A 23476-nucleotide genomic window follows, 5' to 3' on the forward strand; every position below is an offset into this window, starting at 1 on the left:
GGTGTGCAAATGGCATGAGGAGGTATGGCAATAAATAGGCCATAGTAGCGAAGTAATTACAGTTTAGCAAATTAACACTGGAGTTATAGATGAACAGATGATGATGAGCAGATGATGGTGTGTAAGTAGTGATACTGGTGTGCAAAAGAGCAGAAAAGTAAATAAATATGGGGATGAGGTAGGTAGATTGGGTGGGATATTTTTACAGATGGACTATGTACAGCTGCAGCGATCTGTTAGCTGCTCAGATAGCTGATGTTTAAAGTTAGTGAGGGGAATTTAAGTCTCCAGCTTCAGCGATTTTTAGGACACTAAAGGGGGGGGGAGGCTTGCAAGCCGAAGAACCCCATCCCAACCATGAAGCACGGGGGTGGCAGCATCATGTTGTGGGGGTGCTTTGCTGCAGGAGGGTCTGGTGCACTTCACAAAATAGATGGCATCATGAGGGATGAAAATTATGTGGATATATTGAAGCAACATCTCAAGACATCAGTCAGGAAGTTAAAGCTTGGTCGAAAATGGGTCTTCCAAATGGACAATGACCCAAGCATACTTCCAAAGTTGAGGCAAAATGGCTTAAGGACAACAAAGTTAAGGTATTGGAGTGGCCATCACAAAGCCCTGACCTCGATCTTATTAAACATTTGTGGGCAGAACTGAAAAAGTGTGTGCGAGCAAGGAGGCCTACAAACCTGACTCAGTTACACCAGCTCTATCAGGAGCAATGGGCCAAAATTCACCCAACTTATTGTGGGAAGCTTGTGGAAGGCTACCCAAAACGTTTGACCCAAGTTAAACAATTTAAAGGCAATGCTACCAAATACTAATTGAGCGTATGTAAACTTCTGACCCACTGGGAATGTGATGAAGGAAATAAAAGCTGAAATAAATCATTCTCTCTGCTATTATTCTGACATTTCACATTTTTAAATTAAAGTGATGATCCTAACTGACCTAAAACAGGGAATTTTTACTAGGATTAAATGTCAGGAATTGTGAAAAACTGAGTTCCAATGTATTTGGCTAAGGTGTATGTAAACTTCCGACTTCAACAGTATGTTTGTGTATTATTTTACTGCTCTAGAGATAAACATTTTGTTTGGATAACCTTATTTGCTGTTATGCATTGATTATTTACACTCTTTATGCGCAATGCAGAGAACACTGGAGGAAGAATGATTATATAATTACCATAGTGAATTATTGTAATGTTTGTTTAATTTGTCAATTAGTCCCACAAGGGATGGGTTGCCAATTGGCGATTTGACACGAAAATAACATTTCATTCACAAAATGTCATTCATACAGTATAATAACAGTCTGATATTCAAGGTCAGTGCATCTTCGGACATTTTGACATTTGTTTCCTCACGACGTCTTTACCAGGGCACTCATCTCCCCTCTCTCTTCTTCTCTCCTCCCTTCCCTCTCTCATGTCCCTCCTTCCCTCCCTCCTGTCTTCTCCCATGTCCCCCTCCCTTCTCTCTGGATGCTTAGCTCCTCCCTCCTTTCCTCCCTTCCCTCTCCTCCCTTCCCTCCCTCCTGTCTTTTCCCATGTCCCCCTCCCTTCTCTCTGGATGCTTAGCTCCTCCCTCCTTTCCTCCCTCCCTCCCGTTTTCATCTCTCCCTCTCTGGCTCCTCTAGATGATAGTCATTGTTTGTCTTCTCTTCGTTGGGGCAGCCTCATCTCTCCTGAAGGATGTCGGGCCTTCTGACTGCTAACTCCAGCTCCGTGCTCCTCCTGCTGTCTCTCTCCCTGGCCCTCCTCCTCCTTCCGCCGCTGCCGCTGGACGCTAAGGTAAAGATAGATGCAAAACAGGCAGAGACACGTACTAGCATCTCATGAACACAGCATCTCGTGAACACAGCATCTCATGAACACAGCATCTCATGAACACAGCATCTCGTGATCACAGCATCTCATGATCACAGCATCTCATGAACACAGCATCTCATGAACACAGCATCTCATGAACACAGCATCTCGTGATCACAGCATCTCATGAACACAGCATCTCATGATCACAGCATCTCATGAACACAGCATCTCATGAACACAGCATCTCATGAACACAATTCTATTGGAATCAGCTACCATCCTTGCCACAGAAAAAAAGAAAAATAACAGAATTGTACCTACAAATGGGCTATATTGTTTCTGTACAATTTTGATCCTTGATTTTCCCTGTATGTGAGTAATGATGAGTCAGCATGTTGAAGCTGGGTATTTCTGCCTCATTTGACTTATACAGGAATACAGAATACAGAATACAGGAATACAGAGCTCACCTTGGTAACATACATACACCATCTACCTGTTGCCTATAGTATCTGTTGTCTATAGTATCTGTCTGTTGCCTATAGTATCTGTTGTCTATAGTAGATGTCTGTTGTAGTCTATAGTATCTGTCTGTTGCCTATAGTATATTTTTTAAACCTTTATTTAACTAGGCAAGTCAGTTAATAAGAACAAATTCTTATTTTTAATGACGGTCTAGGAACAGTGGGTTAACTGTCTTGTTCAGAGGCAGAACGACAGATCTGTACCTTGTCAGCTCAGGGATTCGATCTTGCAACCTTTCGGTTACTAGTCCAGCGCTCTAACCACTAGGCTACCCTGCCGCCCCGGGTAGTATCTATCTGTGGAGGAGAGATGAGGAGGGGGGAGGGATGGCGGGGGGGATGGAGGAGGATAGGGGGGATGGAGGGAGAGATAGGGGGATGGAGGAGGAGAGGGGGGGGGGTGGAGTGGGGATGGAGGGAGAGATAGGGGGATGGAGGAGGAGAGGGAGGGGTGGGGATGGAGGGATAGATAGGGGGATGGAGGAGGAGAGGGGGGGGTGGGGATGGAGGGATAGATAGATAGGGGGATGGAGGAGGAGAGGGGGGGTGGAGTGGGGATGGAGGGATAGATAGGGGGATGGAGGAGGAGAGGGGGGGGTGGGGATGGAGGGATAGATAGATAGGGGGATGGAGGAGGAGAGGGGGGGTGGAGTGGGGATGGAGGGATAGATAGGGGGATGGAGGAAATAGCGGAGGAGGGGGGAGATGGCGGAGGTGGAAGTTAGAGACGAGATGAATGTTGGGCAGGAACTGTGCGTCACTGACATTACCTCTGCTGTTGCGGTACAGAACCCAGGCAGTCCGTTTGTCTGCATGAGGAGCACAGCCAGTGATAGTAGAGGTAAAACATATAAAATGGTGGGTAAACTCTAATCGCTGTGAAAAAAAACACTCCCTATACTTCCGATGCATTTTTCTGCAAAAGGTGGATATACACTTGTTAACTTGCATCTACTGTTACAGCACTAGGTTACTACACCCTGGTTACAACACTAGGTTACTACACCCTGGTTACAACACTAGGTTACTACACCCTGGTTACAGCACTAGGTTACTACACCCTGGTTACAACACTAGGTTACTACACCCTGGTTACATCAGTAGGTTACTACACCCTGGTTACAACACTAGGTTACTACACCCTGGTTACAACACTAGGTTACTACACCCTGGTTACAGCACTAGGTTACTACACCCTGGTTACAACACTAGGTTACTACACCCTGGTTACAACACTAGGTTACTACACCCTGGTTACAACACTAGGTTACTACACCCTGGTTACTACACCCTGGTTACAGCACTAGGTTACTACACCCTGGTTACAGCACTAGGTTACTACACCCTGGTTACAACACTAGGTTACTACACCCTGGTTACAACACTAGGTTACTACACCCTGGTTACAACACTAGGTTACTACACCCTGGTTACAACACTAGGTTACTACACCCTGGTTACATCACTAGGTTACTACACCCTGGTTACAGCACTAGGTTACTACACCCTGGTTACAGCACTAGGTTACTACACCCTGGTTACAACACTAGGTTACTACACCCTGGTTACATCACTAGGTTACTACACCCTGGTTACTACACCCTGGTTACAACACTAGGTTACAGCACTAGGTTACTACACCCTGGTTACATCACTAGGTTACTACACCCTGGTTACAACACTAGGTTACTACACCCTGGTTACAACACTAGGTTACAACACCCTGGTTACAACACTAGGTTACAGCACTAGGTTACTACACCCTGGTTACAGCACTAGGTTACTACACCCTGGTTACAACACTAGGTTACTACACCCTGGTTACAACACTAGGTTACAACACCCTGGTTACATCACTAGGTTACTACACCCTGGTTACAGCACTAGGTTACTACACCCTGGTTACAGCACTAGGTTACTACACCCTGGTTACAACACTAGGTTACTACACCCTGGTTACATCACTAGGTTACTACACCCTGGTTACAGCACTAGGTTACTACACCCTGGTTACAACACTAGGTTACTACACCCTGGTTACAACACTAGGTTACTACACCCTGGTTACAACACTAGGTTACAACACCCTGGTTACAACACTAGGTTACAGCACTAGGTTACTACACCCTGGTTACATCACTAGGTTACTACACCCTGGTTACAACACTAGGTTACTACACCCTGGTTACATCACTAGGTTACTACACCCTGGTTACAGCACTAGGTTACTACACCCTGGTTACAACACTAGGTTACTACACCCTGGTTACAACACTAGGTTACTACACCCTGGTTACAACACTAGGTTACTACACCCTGGTTACAGCACTAGGTTACTACACCCTGGTTACAACACTAGGTTACTACACCCTGGTTACATCACTAGGTTACTACACCCTGGTTACAACACTAGGTTACTACACCCTGGTTACAACACTAGGTTACTACACCCTGGTTACAACACTAGATTACTACACCCTGGTTACAGCACTAGGTTACTACACCCTGGTTACAACACTAGGTTACTACACCCTGGTTACAACACTAGGTTACTACACCCTGATTACAACACTAGGTTACTACACCCTGGTTACAACACTAGGTTACTACACCCTGGTTACAACACTAGGTTACTACACCCTGGTTACAACACTAGGTTACTACACCCTGGTTACAACACTAGGTTACTACACCCTGGTTACAGCACTAGGTTACTACACCCTGGTTACAACACTAGGTTACTACACCCTGGTTACAACACTAGGTTACTACACCCTGGTTACAGCACTAGGTTACTACACCCTGGTTACAACACTAGGTTACTACACCCTGGTTACATCACTAGGTTACTACACCCTGGTTACAACACTAGGTTACTACACCCTGGTTACAACACTAGGTTACTACACCCTGGTTACATCACTAGGTTACTACACCCTGGTTACAACACTAGGTTACTACACCCTGGTTACAACACTAGGTTACTACACCCTGGTTACAGCACTAGGTTACTACACCCTGGTTACAACACTAGGTTACTACACCCTGGTTACAACACTAGGTTACTACACCCTGATTACAACACTAGGTTACTACACCCTGGTTACAACACTAGGTTACTACACCCTGGTTACAACACTAGGTTACTACACCCTGGTTACATCACTAGGTTACTACACCCTGGTTACAACACTAGGTTACTACACCCTGGTTACATCACTAGGTTACTACACCCTGGTTACAACACTAGGTTACTACATCCTGGTTACAACACTAGGTTACTACACCCTGGTTACAACACTAGGTTACAGCACCCTGGTTACAACACTAGGTTACTACACCCTGGTTACAACACTAGGTTACTACACCCTGGTTACAACACTAGGTTACTACACCCTGGTTACAACACTAGGTTACTACACCCTGGTTACAACACTAGGTTACTACACCCTGGTTACAACACTAGGTTACTACACCCTGGTTACAACACTAGGTTACAACACTAGGTTACTACACCCTGGTTACAGCACTAGGTTACTACACCCTAGTTACAACACTAGGTTACTACACCCTGGTTACAACACTAGGTTACTACACCCTGGTTACAACACTAGGTTACTACACCCTGGTTACAACACTAGGTTACTACACCCTGGTTACAACACTAGGTTACTACACTAGGTTACTACACCCTGGTTACAACACTAGGTTACTACACCCTGGTTACAACACTAGGTTACTACACCCTGGTTACAACACTAGGTTACTACACCCTGGTTACAACACTAGGTTACTACACCCTGGTTACAACACTAGGTTACTACACCCTGGTTACAACACTAGGTTACTACACCCTGGTTACAACACTAGGTTACTACACCCTGGTTACAGCACTAGGTTACTACACCCTGGTTACAACACTAGGTTACTACACTAGGTTACTACACCCTGGTTACAGCACTAGGTTACAACACTAGGTTACTACACCCTGGTTACTACACCCTGGTTACATCACTAGGTTACTACACCCTGGTTACAACACTAGGTTACTACACCCTGGTTACATCACTAGGTTACAACACCCTGTTTACAACACTAGGTTACAACACTAGGTTACTACACCCTGGTTACAACACTAGGTTACAACACTAGGTTACTACACCCTGGTTACTACACCCTGGTTACAACACTAGGTTACTACACCCTGGTTACAACACTAGGTTACTACATCCTGGTTACAATACTAGGTTACTACACCCTGGTTACAACACTAGGTTACTACACCCTGGTTACAACACTAGGTTACTACACCCTGGTTACAACACTAGGTTACTACACCCTGGTTACATCACTAGGTTACAACACCCTGGTTACAACACTAGGTTACAACACTAGGTTACTACACCCTGGTTACAACACTAGGTTACTACATCCTGGTTACAACACTAGGTTACTACACCCTGGTTACAACACTAGGTTATTACACCCTGGTTACAACACTAGGTTACTACACCCTGGTTACAGCACTAGGTTACTACACCCTGGTTACAACACTAGGTTACTACACCCTGGTTACAACACTAGGTTACTACACCCTGGTTACAGCACTAGGTTACTACACCCTGGTTACATCACTAGGTTACTACACCCTGGTTACAACACTAGGTTACTACACCCTGGTTACATCACTAGGTTACTACACCCTGGTTACAACACTAGGTTACTACACCCTGGTTACAACACTAGGTTACTACACCCTGGTTACAACACCCTGGTTACAACACTAGGTTACAACACTAGGTTACTACACCCTGGTTACAACACTAGGTTACTACATCCTGGTTACAACACTAGGTTACTACACCCTGGTTACAACACTAGGTTACTACACCCTGGTTACAACACTAGGTTACTACACCCTGGTTACAACACTAGGTTACTACACCCTGATTACAACACTAGGTTACTACACCCTGGTTACATCACTAGGTTACTACACCCTGGTTACAGCACTAGGTTACTACACCCTGGTTACAACACTAGGTTACTACACCCTGGTTACAGCACTAGGTTACTACACCCTGGTTACAACACTAGGTTACAGCACCCTGGTTACAACACTAGGTTACTACACCCTGGTTACAACACTAGGTTACTACACCCTGGTTACAACACTAGGTTACTACACCCTGGTTACAACACTAGATTACTACACCCTGGTTACAACACTAGGTTACTACACCCTGGTTACAACACTAGGTTACTACATCCTGGTTACAACACTAGGTTACTACACCCTGGTTACAACACTAGGTTACTACACCCTGGTTACAACACTAGGTTACTACACCCTGGTTACAACACTAGGTTACTACACCCTGGTTACAGCACTAGGTTACTACACCCTGGTTACAACACTAGGTTACTACACCCTGGTTACAACACTAGGTTACTACACCCTGGTTACAACACTAGGTTACTACACCCTGGTTACAACACTAGGTTACTACACCCTGGTTACAACACTAGGTTACTACACCCTGGTTACAACACTAGGTTACTACACCCTGGTTACAACACTAGGTTACTACACCCTGGTTACAACACTAGGTTACTACACCCTGGTTACAACACTAGGTTACTACACCCTGGTTACAGCACTAGGTTACTACACCCTGGTTACAGCACTAGGTTACTACACCCTGGTTACAACACTAGGTTACAGCACCCTGGTTACAACACTAGGTTACTACACCCTGGTTACAACACTAGGTTACTACACCCTGGTTACAACACTAGGTTACTACACCCTGGTTACAGCACTAGGTTACTACACCCTGGTTACAGCACTAGGTTACTACACCCTGGTTACATCACTAGGTTACTACACCCTGGTTACAACACTAGGTTACTACATCCTGGTTACAGCACTAGGTTACTACACCCTGGTTACAACACTAGGTTACTACACCCTGGTTACAACACTAGGTTACTACACCCTGGTTACAACACTAGGTTACTACACCCTGGTTACATCACTAGGTTACTACACCCTGGTTACAACACTAGGTTACTACACCCTGGTTACAGCACTAGGTTACTACACCCTGGTTACAACACTAGGTTACTACACCCTGGTTACAGCACTAGGTTACTACACCCTGGTTACAACACTAGGTTACTACACCCTGGTTACAGCACTAGGTTACTACACCCTGGTTACAACACTAGGTTACTACACCCTGGTTACAGCACTAGGTTACTACACCCTGGTTACAACACCCTGGTTACAACACTAGGTTACTACACCCTGGTTACAACACTAGGTTACTACACCCTGGTTACAGCACTAGGTTACTACACCCTGGTTACAACACTAGGTTACTACACCCTGGTTACAACACTAGGTTACTACACCCTGGTTACAACACTAGGTTACTACACCCTGGTTACAACACTAGGTTACTACACCCTGGTTACAACACTAGGTTACTACACCCTGGTTACAGCACTAGGTTACTACACCCTGGTTACAACACCCTGGTTACAACACTAGGTTACTACACCCTGGTTACAACACTAGGTTACTACACCCTGGTTACAACACTAGGTTACTACACCCTGGTTACAACACTAGGTTACTACACCCTGGTTACATCACTAGGTTACTACACCCTGGTTACAACACTAGGTTACAACACTAGGTTACTACACCCTGGTTACAGCACTAGGTTACAACACTAGGTTACTACACCCTGGTTACAGCACTAGGTTACTACACCCTGGTTACAACACTAGGTTACTACACCCTGGTTACATCACTAGGTTACTACACCCTGGTTACAGCACTAGGTTACTACACCCTGGTTACAACACTAGGTTACTACACCCTGGTTACAACACTAGGTTACTACACCCTGGTTACAACACTAGGTTACTACACCCTGGTTACATCAGTAGGTTACTACACCCTGGTTACAACACTAGGTTACTACACCCTGGTTACTACACTAGGTTACTACACCCTGGTTACAACACTAGGTTACTACACCCTGGTTACATCACTAGGTTACTACACCCTGGTTACAACACTAGGTTACTACACCCTGGTTACAACACTAGGTTACTACACCCTGGTTACAACACTAGGTTACTACACCCTGGTTACAACACTAGGTTACTACACCCTGGTTACAACACTAGGTTACTACACCCTGGTTACAACACTAGGTTACTACACCCTGGTTACAACACTAGGTTACTACACCCTGATTACAACACTAGGTTACTACACCCTGGTTACAGCACTAGGTTACTACACCCTGGTTACAACACTAGGTTACTACACCCTGGTTACAACACTAGGTTACTACACCCTGGTTACAACACTAGGTTACTACACCCTGGTTACAGCACTAGGTTACTACACCCTGGTTACAGCACTAGGTTACAGCACTAGGTTACTACACCCTGGTTACATCACTAGGTTACTACACCCTGGTTACAACACTAGGTTACAACACCCTGGTTACAACACTAGGTTACTACACCCTGATTACAACACTAGGTTACTACACCCTGGTTACAGCACTAGGTTACTACACCCTGGTTACATCACTAGGTTACTACACCCTGGTTACAACACTAGGTTACAACACCCTGGTTACAACACTAGGTTACTACACCCTGATTACAACACTAGGTTACTACACCCTGGTTACAGCACTAGGTTACTACACCCTGGTTACAACACTAGGTTACAACACTAGGTTACTACACCCTGGTTACTACACCCTGGTTACAACACTAGGTTACTACACCCTGGTTACATCACTAGGTTACTACATCCTGGTTACAACACTAGGTTACTACACCCTGGTTACAACACTAGGTTACTACACCCTGGTTACTACACCCTGGTTACTACACCCTGGTTACAACACTAGGTTACTACACCCTGGTTACAACACTAGGTTACTACACCCTGGTTACATCACTAGGTTACTACACCCTGGTTACAACACTAGGTTACTACACCCTGGTTACATCACTAGGTTACTACATCCTGGTTACAACACTAGGTTACTACACCCTGGTTACAACACTAGGTTACTACACCCTGGTTACTACACCCTGGTTACTACACCCTGGTTACAACACTAGGTTACTACACCCTGGTTACAGCACTAGGTTACTACACCCTGGTTACAACACTAGGTTACTACACCCTGGTTACAACAGGTGTAGACTTTACCTTGAAATGCTTACTTACAAGCCCCTTAATAACCAACAATGCCGTTTAAGAAATAGAGTTATGAAAATATTTACTAAATAAACTAAAGTAACACAATAAAATGACATAACAATAACGAGGCTATATACAGGGGGGTACCGGTACCGAGTCAATGTGCGGGGGTACAGGTTAGCCGAGGTAATTTGTACATGTCTGTAGGGGTAAAGTGACTGCATATAGAGTAAACAGCGAGTAGCAGCAGTGTAAAAACAAAGGGAGGGGTGGTGTCAATGTAAATAGTCCGGGTGGCCATTTGATTAGTTGTTCAGCAGTCTTATGACTTGGGGGTAGCAGCTGGAGCCTCTTGGACCTAGACTTGGTGCTCCGGTACCGCTTGCCGTGCGGTAGCAGAGAGAACAGTCTATGACTTGGGTGGCTGGAGTCTTTGACTATTTTTTGGGGCCTTCCGCATGGCAATAATCTTTTAATATTATAGCTGTAGTCTACTGAAGTTTTTAATATTATAGCTGTAGTCTACTGAAGTATTTTAATATTATAGCTGTAGTCTACTGAAGTATTTAATATTATAGCTGTAGTCTACTGAAGTTTTTAATATTATAGCTGTAGTCTACAGAAGTATTTTAATATTATAGCTGTAGTCTACTGAAGTTTTTAATATTATAGCTGTAGTCTACTGAAGTATTTTAATATTATAGCTGTAGTCTACTGAAGTATTTTAATATTATAGCTGTAGTCTACAGAAGTATTTTAATATTATAGCTGTAGTGTACTGAAGTATTTAATATTATAGCTGTAGTCTACTGAAGTATTTAATATTATAGCTGTAGTCTACTGAAGTATTTTAATATTATATTATAACTCTCATTCAGACATCAATAGCCTGAACACAGAGCTGAATTGAATTAACAGATAAAGCTGTTGACTGTACTGCCTGGATACTGATAACGCGGTCATATGTCTGTTTGTCTGTTTGTCTGTCACACACACACACACACACACACACACACACACACACACACACACACACACACACACACACACACACACACACACACACACACACACACACACACACACACACACAACAGCGTTATCAGTATCCATGCAGAACAGTCAACATCACTGTATTGCCTATACACCATTCAGCCTTGGTAATATATGGTTCCACAGTATCAATAGCTGATGCAACAACAATCCAATTAGCATAATCTGCTGCTGCTAGGTAGAGCGGAGCTAGCTGCTATGGCAACAGGCTCTGAGGGCACGGGCTCCATCTTCACAATATAATATACTCTCTCTCTCTCTCTCTCTCTCTGCCTCTCTCTCTCTCTGTCTCTCTCTCTCTCTCTCTCTGCCTCTCTCTCTCTCTCTCTCTCTCTCTCTCTCTGTCTCTCTCTCTCTCTCTCTCTCTCTGTCTCTCTCTCCCCCTCTCTCTCTCTCTCTCTCTCTATATCTCTCTCTGCCTCTCTCTCTCTCTCTCTCTCTCTCTCTCTCTCTCTCTCTCTCTCTCTCTCTCTCTCTCTCTCTCTCTCTCTCTCTCTCTCTCTCCCTCTCTGCCTCTCTCTCTCTCTCTCTCTCTCTCTCTCTCTCTCTCTCTCTCTCTCTCTCTCTCTCTCTGTCTCTCTCTCTCTCTCTGTCTGTCTGCCTCTCTCTGCCTCTCTCTCTCTCTGCCTCTCTCTGTCTCTCTCTCTCTCTCTCTGCCTCTCTCTGCCTCTCTCTGCCTGCCTGTCTCTCTCTCTCTCTCTCTCTCTCTCTCTCTCTCTCTCTCTCTCTCTCTCTCTCTCTGTCTCGTTCTCTCTCTCTGTCTCTCTCTCTCTCTGCCTCTCTCTCTCTCTCTCTCTCTGCCTCTCTCTCCGCCTCTCTCTCTCTCTCTCCGCCTCTCTCTCTCTCCGCCTCTCTCTCTCTCTGCCTCTCTCTCTCCCTCTCTCTCTCTCTCTCTCTCTCTCGGTCATCTTCACCATTACATCAGTACTACAACTACTATCATCATTACCACTACTACCACCACCACCATCACTAAACTGCTATCATTACCATTACCACCCATACCATTACTACTTGGAATGATAAACAACAATAATAATAGTAATAACAATAACAGTAATAAGAATAACAGTAATAATAAGTAAGTTACTGCTTACTATACAGATGTTATTATTCAGTGTCCCTCAGGCTATGGCAGGCAAATACATATTTGGCTGCAAGAGGAGCCATTGCTCCTTCGCCCATGAGTATTTTTAGTTTTTCCTCTGGGTTTAATAAGTTAAAATTTGGAATAAATGTAGTCATTTCTGTGAATAATGAATCTCTTGGTGAGGAATATTTCTCACAGTAAAGGAGAAAGTGCATCTCTGTTTCTACCTCCCCTGTCAGGCAGTGACCACATACACGCTCCTCTTTGGGTAGCCATGTCTTTTTATGTCTGCCGGTTTCTATTGCCAATCGGTGGTCACTCAGCCTGTACTTGGTAAGGATCTGTCTCTGCCTCTCTCTCTCTCTCTGCCTCTCTCTCTCTCTCTCTTTCTCTCTCTCTGTCTCGTTCTCTCTCTCTCTCTCTCTCTCTCTCTCTGCCTCTCTCTCTGTCTCTCTGTCTCTCTCTCTCTCTCTCTGCCTCTCTCTGCCTCTCTCTCTCTGCCTCTCTCTCAGCCTCTCTCTCTCTGCCTCTCTCTCTCTCTGTCTCTCTCTCTCTCTCTTTCCCCTCCCTCCCTCTGTGTGTTTTATTGATGAGTTTCTACACATTTGGTGCAGTAGGGAAACTGTTCATCTGAGAACAATGTGTCCCGTTCAAAAGGTGTTCAGTTGTCATCACATTTACTAAGGTGGAGCAAAGACAAGTGGTGGCCATTTTTCATTAATTTGAGTCACTCTAGAGATTGATTGGCTAGTAGCTCGGGACATTATGAAGGAGGGCAGAATATGATGGAAAGGTCATCAGAAGGGAACTATTGGAGTATAAAAAGTAGATATAGAGGAGGAGATATAGGAGGAGAGGTAGAGAGGAAGATATAGAGGTAGATGAGGAGATATGGAGGTAGATGAGGAGATATGGAGGTAGAGGAGGAGATGTAGAGGAGGAGAGGTAGAGGTAGATGAGGAGATGTAGATGAGGAGATGTAGAGGGGGAGAGGTAGAGGTAGAGGAGGAGAGGTAGAGGTAGATGTAGAGGTAGAAGAGGAGATGTAGAGGAGGAGAGGTAGAGGTAGATGAGGAGAGGTAGAGGTAGATGAGGAGATATAGAGGTAGAGGAGGAGATATAGAGGTAGAGGAGGAGAGGTAGAGGAGGAGATGTAGAGGTAGATGTAGAAGAGGAGAGGTAGAGGTAGAGGAGGAGCGGTAGAGGTAGATGAGGAGATATAGAGGTAGAGGTATAGGGGGAGATATAGAGGTAGATGAGGAGGTGTAGAGGAGGAGATATAGAGGTAGAGGAGGAGATATAGAGGTAGAGGAGGAGAGGTAGAGGTAGAGGAGGAGAGGTAGAGGTAGATGAGGAGAGGTAGAGGTAGATGAGGAGATATAGAGGTAGAGGAGGAGATATAGAGGTAGAGGAGGAGAGGTAGAGGAGGAGATATAGAGGTAGAGGTAGAGGGGGAGATGTAGAGGAGGAGATATAGAGGTAGAGGTATAGGGGGAGATATAGAGGTAGATGAGGAGGTGTAGAGGAGGAGATATAGAGGTAGAGGAGGAGATATAGAGGTAGAGGAGGAGATATAGAGGTAGAGGAGGAGATATAGAGGTAGAGGAGGAGAGGTAGAGGAGGAGATATAGAGGTAGAGGAGGAGATATAGAGGTAGAGGAGGAGAGGTAGAGGAGGAGATATATAGGTAGAGGAGGAGATGTAGAGGAGGAGATATAGAGGTAGAGGAGGAGATGTAGTGGCAGAGGAGGAGATATAGTGGCAGAGGAGGAGATCTAGATGAGGAGGAGGAGAAGATATAGAGGTAGAGGAGGAGATATAGATGTAGAGGATGAGGATGAGATGTAGAGGAGGGGATATAGAGGTAGAGGAGGAGATATAGAGGTAGAGGAGGAGATGTAGAGGATGAGGATGAGATGTAGAGGAGGGGATACAGAGGTAGAGGAGGAGATATAGAGGTAGAGGAGGAGATGTAGAGGTAGAGGAGGGGATGTAGAGGTAGAGGAGGAGATATAGAGGTAGAGGAGGAGATGTAGAGGTAGAGGAGGAGCTATAGAGGTAGAGGAGGAGATGTAGATGTAGAGGATGAGGATGAGATGTAGAGGAGGGGATATAGAGGTAGAGGAGGAGATATAGATGTAGAGGAGGGGATGTAGAGGTAGAGGAGGGGATACAGAGGTAGAGGAGGAGATATAGAGGTAGAGGAGGAGATGTAGAGGTAGAGGAGGAGATGTAGAGGATGAGGATGAGATGTAGAGGAGGGGATACAGAGGTAGAGGAGGAGCTATAGAGGTAGAGGAGGAGCTATAGAGGTAGAGGAGGAGATGTAGATGTAGAGGATGAGGATGAGATGTAGAGGAGGGGATATAGAGGTAGAGGAGGGGATGTAGAGGTAGAGGAGGAGATGTAGAGGTAGAGGAGGGGATGAGATGTAGAGGAGGAGATATAGAGGTAGAGGAGGAGATGTAGAGGTAGAGGAGGGGATGAGATGTAGAGGATGAGATGTAGAGGAGGGGATATAGAGGTAGAGGAGGAGATATAGAGGTAGAGGAGGAGATGTAGAGGAGGGGATGAAATGTAGAGGATGAGGATGAGATGTAGAGGAGGGGATATAGAGGTAGAGGAGGAGATATAGAGGTAGAGGAGGAGATGTAGAGGTAGAGGAGGGGATGAAATGTAGAGGTAGATGTAGAGGTAGAGGGAGGGATGTAGAGGTAGAGGAGGAGATATAGAGGTAGAGGAGGAGATGTAGAGGTAGAGGAGGGGATGAAATGTAGAGGTAGATGTAGAGGTAGAGGAGGAGGATGAGATGTAGAGGAGGAGGAGGAGGATGAGATGTAGAGGTAGATGTAGAGGAGGGGATGTAGAGGTAGAGGAGGAGATATAGAGGTAGATGTAGAGGTAGAGGAGGGGGTGGGGAGGTTAGGAGGAGGAGAGTAGGGGGGTGGAGCTGGGACATTTTCAGCTTCCAGGAATTGTGTCCAGATCCTTGCGACATGGAGCCGTGCATTATCATGTTGAAACATGAGGTGATGGCGGCGGATGAATGGCACGACAACGGGCCTCAGGATCTCATCACGGTATCTCTGTGCATTCAAATTTCCATTGATCAAATGCAATTGCGTTTGTTGTCTGTAGCTTATGCCTGCCCCATACCATAACCCCACCACCACCATGGGGCACTCTGTTCACAACGTTGACATCAGCAAACCGCTCGCCCGCACTACATCATACACGCTGTCTGCCATCTGCCCGGTACAGTTGAAACCGGGATTCATCCGTGAAGTGTACACTTCTTTAGCGTGCCAGTGGCCATCGAAGGTGAACATTTGACCACTGAAATCTGTTACGACCCTGAACTGCAGCCAGGTCATTACCGTGGTGAGGACGACGAGCACGCAGATGATCTTACCTGAGACTGTTTCTGGGAGTTTTGTGCAGAAATGATTCGGTTGTACAAACCCACAGTTTCATCAGCTGTCCAGGTGGCTGGTCTCAGAGGAGGTGGCTGGTCCCAAGGGAGACTTACTGCTGTGTCATCTCAGAGCTTCCAGGGGAGACTTACTGCTTTGTCACCTCAGAGCTTCAGGGGAGACTTACTGCTGTGTCATCTCAGAGCTTCAGGGGAGACTTACTGCTGTGTCATCTCAGAGCTTCAGGGGAGACTTACTGCTTTGTCACCTCAGAGCTTCAGGGGAGACTTACTGCTGTGTCATCTCAGAGTTTCAGGGGAGACTTACTGCTGTGTCATCTCAGAGCTTCAGGGGAGACTTACTGCTGTGTCATCTCAGAGTTTCAGGGGAGACTTACTGCTGTGTCATCTCAGAGCTTCCAGGGGAGACTTACTGCTTTGTCACCTCAGAGCTTCAGGGGAGACTTACTGCTTTGTCACCTCAGAGCTTCAGGGGAGACTTACTGCTGTGTCATCTCAGAGCTTCAGGGGAGACTTACTGCTGTGTCATCTCAGAGCTTCAGGGGAGACTTACTGCTTTGTCACCTCAGAGCTTCAGGGGAGACTTACTGCTGTGTCATCTCAGAGCTTCAGGGGAGACTTACTGCTGTGTCATCTCAGAGCTTCCAGGGGAGACTTACTGCTTTGTCACCTCAGAGCTTCAGGGGAGACTTACTGCTGTGTCATCTCAGAGCTTCAGGGGAGACTTACTGCTGTGTCATCTCAGAGCTTCAGGGGAGACTTACTGCTTTGTCACCTCAGAGCTTCAGGGGAGACTTACTGCTGTGTCATCTCAGAGTTTCAGGGGAGACTTACTGCTGTGTCATCTCAGAGCTTCAGGGGAGACTTACTGCTGTGTCATCTCAGAGTTTCAGGGGAGACTTACTGCTGTGTCATCTCAGAGCTTCCAGGGGAGACTTACTGCTGTGTCATCTCACAGCTTCAGGGGAGACTTACTGCTGTGTCATCTCAGAGCTTCAGGGGAGACTTACTGCTGTGTCATCTCAGAGCTTCAGGGGAGACTTACTGCTGTGTCATCTCAGAGCTTCAGGGGAGACTTACTGCTGTGTCATCTCAGAGCTTCAGGGGAGACTTACTGCTGTGTCATCTCAGAGCTTCCAGGGGAGACTTACTGCTGTGTCATCTCAGAGCTTCCAGGGGAGACTTACTGCTGTGTCATCTCAGAGCTTCAGGGGAGACTTACTGCTGTGTCATCTCAGAGCTTCAAGGGGAGACTTACTGCTGTGTCATCTCAGAGTTTCAGGGGAGACTTACTGCTGTGTCATCTCAGAGCTTCAGGGTAGACTTACTGCTGTGTCATCTCAGAGCTTCAGGGGAGACTTACTGCTGTGTCATCTCAGAGCTTCAGGGGAGACTTACTGCTGTGTCATCTCAGAGCTTCAGGGGAGACTTACTGCTGTGTCATCTCAGAGCTTCAGGGGAGACTTACTGCTGTGTCATCTCAGAGTTTCAGGGTAGACTTACTGCTGTGTCATCTCAGACCTTCAGGGGAGACTTACTGCTGTGTCATCTCAGAGCTTCAGGGGAGACTTACTGCTGTGTCATCTCAGAGTTTCAGGGGAGACTTACTGCTGTGTCATCTCAGAGTTTCAGGGGAGACTTACTGCTGTGTCATCTCAGACCTTCAGGGGAGACTTACTGCTGTGTCATCTCAGAGCTTCAGAGGAGACTTACTGCTGTGTCATCTCAGAGTTTCAGGGAAGACTTACTGCTGTGTCATCTCAGAGTTTCAGGGGAGACTTACTGCTGTGTCATCTCAGAGCTTCCAGGGGAGACTTACTGCTGTGTCATCTCAGAGCTTCCAGGGGAGACTTACTGCTGTGTCATCTCAGAGCTTCAGGGGAGACTTACTGCTGTGTCATCTCAGAGCTTCCAGGGGAGACTTACTGCTGTGTCATCTCAGAGTTTCAGGGGAGACTTACTGCTGTGTCATCTCAGAGCTTCAGGGTAGACTTACTGCTGTGTCATCTCAGAGCTTCAGGGTAGACTTACTGCTGTGTCATCTCAGAGCTTCAGGGTAGACTTACTGCTGTGTCATCTCAGAGCTTCAAGGGAGACTTACTGCTGTGTCATCTCAGAGCTTCAGGGGAGACTTACTGCTGTGTCATCTCAGAGCTTCAGGGGAGACTTACTGCTGTGTCATCTCAGAGTTTCAGGGGAGACTTACTGCTGTGTGATCTCAGAGCTTCAGGGTAGACTTACTGCTGTGTCATCTCAGAGTTTCAGGGGAGACTTACTGCTGTGTCATCTCAGAGCTTCAGGGGAGACTTACTGCTGTGTCATCTCAGAGCTTCAGGGGAGACTTACTGCTGTGTCATCTCAGAGCTTCAGGGGAGACTTACTGCTGTGTCATCTCAGAGCTTCCAGGGGAGACTTACTGCTGTGTTATCTCAGAGTTTCAGGGGAGACTTACTGCTGTGTCATCTCAGAGCTTCAGGGGAGACTTACTGCTGTGTCATCTCAGAGCTTCCAGGGGAGACTTACTGCTGTGTCATCTCAGAGTTTCAGGGGAGACTTACTGCTGTGTCATCTCAGAGCTTCAGGGGAGACTTACTGCTGTGTCATCTCAGAGCTTCAGGGGAGACTTACTGCTGTGTCATCTCAGAGCTTCAGGGGAGACTTACTGCTTTGTCACCTCAGAGCTTCAGGGGAGACTTACTGCTGTGTCATCTCAGAGCTTCCAGGGGAGACTTACTGCTGTGTCATCTCAGAGCTTCCAGGGGAGACTTACTGCTGTGTCATCTCAGAGCTTCAGGGGAGACTTACTGCTGTGTCATCTCAGAGTTTCAGGGGAGACTTACTGCTGTGTCATCTCAGAGAGTTTCAGGGGAGACTTACTGCTGTGTCATCTCAGAGCTTCAGGGGAGACTTACTGCTGTGTCATCTCAGAGCTTCAGGGGAGACTTACTGCTGTGTCATCTCAGAGCTTCCAGGGGAGACTTACTGCTGTGTCATCTCAGAGCTTCAGGGGAGACTTACTGCTGTGTCATCTCAGAGTTTCAGGGGAGACTTACTGCTGTGTCATCTCAGAGCTTCTTAGTCTATTACAAAGTCCTAAAAATAACCAACATGTCTCTCTCTCATCCTCTCTATCTGTCTCTTCTCTCTCGGTATCTCTCTTTCCTCTCTCTCTCTCTCTCTGTTTCTCCTCTCTTTCTGTCTCTCTCTTTCTCCCTCTTAGTCACTGTCCGCTGCTCGTGGCGTGGGGGGGCGTGGTCTGGATGCCACAGGAGGCGGGGTCAGACATTTCCGCAGAGATCTCCGTGATTCACTGCCGTACGAGGCCGGGATGATGTCCTATCCTGGCGAGTCGGCTGACGTCCTGACCCGGCGGGGGGGCAACGAGCTGCTCTATCAACCAGAGGAGTGGAGGGGGCAGGGCTTAAGCCATGCTGTGCAGCAATTGGTGGAGAACGACGAGAGGCATGAACAGGAAATGGCGTACCTGGCCGGGTTGCTCCGCCTCCTCAGTGAAGCTGAAGGAGCTGCCGGAGAGGAGGGAGGTGAGGAGGACCAGGGGCCAGGGGACTTCCAAGGGCCCTATACCCGTGACTACGACGAGACAGAGCAGGGCATGAGAATGGGAAAGCCCCAGGCTGCAGCTCCATGGCAGGGCCTACTGGACCCCCAGCTCACCCAGGCTCTGCTCAACAGATACAGGCAGGAGAGGTTGCAGCAGCAGCCCGGGTTACCAGGTCTACCAGCCACCATCAACAGGCTTACAGATGACAGGCTGGAAACAAGCAGCCAGGACCGAGACCAGGAGGCTCTGAGGTAAGGAGAGGGAGGGAGAGAGGGAGGGGAGAGAGGGAGGGGAGAGAGGGAGGGGAGAGAGGGAGGGAGAGAGGGAGGGGAGAGAGAGAAAGAGAGGAGTGGGGATGGAGAGAGAGAGGGGAGAGAGGGAGGGGAGAGAGAGAAAGAGAGGAGTGGGGATGGAGAGAGAGAGGGGAGAGAGGGAGGGGAGAGAGGGAGGGGAGAGAGGGAGGGAGGGGAGAGAGGAGGGAGAGAGGGAGAGGAGAGAGGGAGAGGAGAGAGAGAAAGAGAGGAGCGGGGATGGAGAGAGAAAGAGAGACGGTCTGTTCATTTTTGAACATATTAATCTAATGGTGCTTAGGTTTTATTTGACCATATACTAATGGGGCTTAAGGGTTAATTTTGACTCATTAAATCTAATGTGCGCTAGTGGGTTGACTTTGAACCCATACTATCTACTTGTGCTAGGGGCTGATTTGACCATATACTAATGTCTAGGGTTGATTTGACCATATCTAATGGACTAGGGGCTAGGATTGGTTTGACCATTCTATAGGCAACACTTTATTTGACCATATACTAATGCTAGGGGCTGATTTGACCTATCTAATGGGCTAGTGGTTGTGTGACAATATACTAATTGGCTAGGGCTAGGGATTGATTTAGACCTATACTATAGAACAGGTTGATTTGACCATTACTAATGGCTGGGGTGATTTGACCATATACTAATGGTCTAGGGGTTGATTTGCCATTATGCTAATGTGCTATGGGTTGATTTGACCATATACTAATGGGCTTATGGGCTGATTTGACCATATACTAATGTGCTGGTTGTTGACCATATACTAATGGGCTAGGGTTAATTTGAACCATATACTATGTGCTAGGGGCTAGGGGTTTGATTTGACCATATACTAATATGGCTAGGGTTATCGGCCATACACTACTTGCTAGGGGTTGATTTGACCAATAATACTAATGGACCTATTGCTTAGGGTTGATTATGACCATATCTAATGGACTATGGGTTGATTTGACCATATAAATGGGCTGGGGTTGATCTGAACCATACACTATGGGCTAGGGGCTAGCGGTTGATTTGACCATATACTAACATGGGCTCTGGGTTTATTTGACCATATCTAATGGCTATGGGTTGATGTTTGACCATATACTAATGGTCTGGGGTTGATTTGACATATCTATTGTCTAGGGGTTGATTTGACCAGATACTAATGGGCTAGGGTTGATTGACTACTATGGCAGATTGATACCATATACTAATGGGCTAGGGATTGATTTGACCATATCTAAGCTAGGGGCTAGGGATTGATTTGACACTATATACTATGGGCTAGGGGTAGGATTGATTTGACCATATAACTGTTTTGACAACAAGTGGACTATGGGGCTAGGGGTTGATTTGACCATATCCTAATTGGTGCTAGGGTTTGATCGTTACCATATACTATGGGCTAGGGTTGATTTGATCAGTACACTAATGGACTAGGGCTAGGGTTGATTGGATCATATACTATGGGCTAGGGGTAGTGGGTTGATGTTGACCATATATCTAAGGGGCTAGGTGTTCATTTGCCAAGTACTAATGGGCTAGGGGTTGATTTGACCATATACTAATGGGCAACAGGTTGATTTGATACATATACTATGGTAGGGGTGATTGACCATACTACTGGGCTAGGGGTTGTTTGACCATATCAATGGGCTAAGGGTGATTTGCATATACTAATTGGGCTTAAGGGTTGATTTGACCATATCTAATGGGCTAGGTTGATTTGACCATATACTAATGGGCTAGGGGTTGATTTGACCATATACTAATGGGCTAAGGGTTGATTTGACATATATAATGGGCTAGGGCTGATTTGACCATAATCTAATGGGCTGGGGTTGATTTGACCTCATATAATGGGCCTAGAGTTGATTTGACCATATACTACTGGGAGGGGACTAGGGATTGAGTTGACCATATTACTAATGAGCTAGGGGTTGATTTTGACCATATACTCAATGGGTAGGGGCTAGGGTTGATTTGACCATTATACTAATGGGCTAGGTGGTCTGATTTGACCATATCTAATGCTAGGGGTTGATTTGATCATATCCTAATGGGCTAGGGGTGAGTTGGACCTATACTAATGGCTAGGGGTGGATTGTGACCAACTAAGTGGTCTAGGGGCTAGGGTTAGATTTGACATATACTAATGGGCTAGGGGTTGATTTGACCATATACTAATGGGCTAGGGGTTGATTTGACCATATACTAATGGGCTAGGGGTTGATTTGACAATATACTAATGGGCTAGGGGCTAGGGATTGATTTGACCATATACTAATAGGCAACAGGTTGATTTGACCATATAGTAATGGGCTAGGGGTTCATTTGACCATATACTAATGGGCTAGGGGTTGATTTGACCATATACTAATGGGCAACAGGTTGATTTGACCATATACTTATGGGCTAGGGGTTGATTTGACCATATACTAATGGGCTAGGGGTTGATTTGACCATATACCTATGGGCTAGGGGTTGATTTGACCATATCTAATGTTAGGGCGTAGGGGTTGATTTGACCATATACTAATCGGGCTAGGGGTTGATTTGACCATATATTATTGGGCTAAGGTTGATTGACATTACTAATGGGCTAGGGGTTCATTTGCATATACTAATGGGGCTAGGTGTTGATTTGACCATATACTAAGGGCTAAGGTTGATTTGACCATAACTAATGGCTAGGGTTCATTTTGACCATATACTAATGGCTTAGGGGCTGATTGACCATATACTAATGGGTAGGGGTTGATTGACCATATAACTATGGACTATGGGCTAGGGATTGATGTGACCATAACTAATAGGAACACGTTGATTTGACCTATACTATGGGCTAGGGGCGATTTTGACACTAATACTAATGGGCTAGTGGTTGATTTGACAATATACTAATGGGCTAGGGGCTAGGGATTGATTTGACCATATACTAATAGGCAACAGGTTGATTTGACCATATACTAATGGGCTAGGGGTTGATTTGACCATATTACTAATGGGTAGGGGTTTGATTGACCATATACTAATGCTAGGGGTTGCATTTGACCTTATACTGAATGGCAGGTTGATTTGACCATATACTAATGGGCTAGGGGTTGCATTTGACCATATACTAATGGGCTAGGGGCTAGGGGTTATTGACCATATACTAATGGGCTAGGGGTTGATCTGACCATACACTAATGGGCTAGGGTTGATTTGACCATATACTATGGGCTCAGGGGCTAGGGTGTTGATTGACCATATCTTGGACTAGGGGTTGATTTGACCATATACTAATGGGCTAGGGGTTGATCTGACCATACACTAATGGGCTAGGGGCTAGGGGTTGATTTGACCATATACTAATGGGCTAGGGGTTGATTTGACCATATACTAATGGGCTAGGGGTTGATTTGACCATATACTAATGGGCTAGGGGTTGATTTGACCATATAC

The 23476-nt window shown here is 46.1% G+C and overlaps 1 protein-coding gene across 1 annotated transcript; it reads left to right on the top strand.

The window, feature by feature from the left end:
• Nucleotides 1-1559: 1559 nt before the first annotated feature.
• Nucleotides 1560-19981, top strand: pcsk1nl (proprotein convertase subtilisin/kexin type 1 inhibitor, like). Its single transcript, XM_039008699.1, has 2 exons — nt 1560-1798; nt 19385-19981. Exons 1-2 carry the CDS (start codon nt 1700-1702, stop codon nt 19979-19981), a joined length of 696 nt encoding a protein of 231 aa, XP_038864627.1. The 5' UTR covers nt 1560-1699.
• The last annotated feature ends 3495 nt before the right edge of the window (nt 19982-23476 follow it).

Source organism: Salvelinus namaycush, chromosome 14, assembly GCF_016432855.1.
Source record: "Salvelinus namaycush isolate Seneca chromosome 14, SaNama_1.0, whole genome shotgun sequence".
Taxonomy (NCBI): Eukaryota; Metazoa; Chordata; class Actinopteri; order Salmoniformes; family Salmonidae; genus Salvelinus; species Salvelinus namaycush.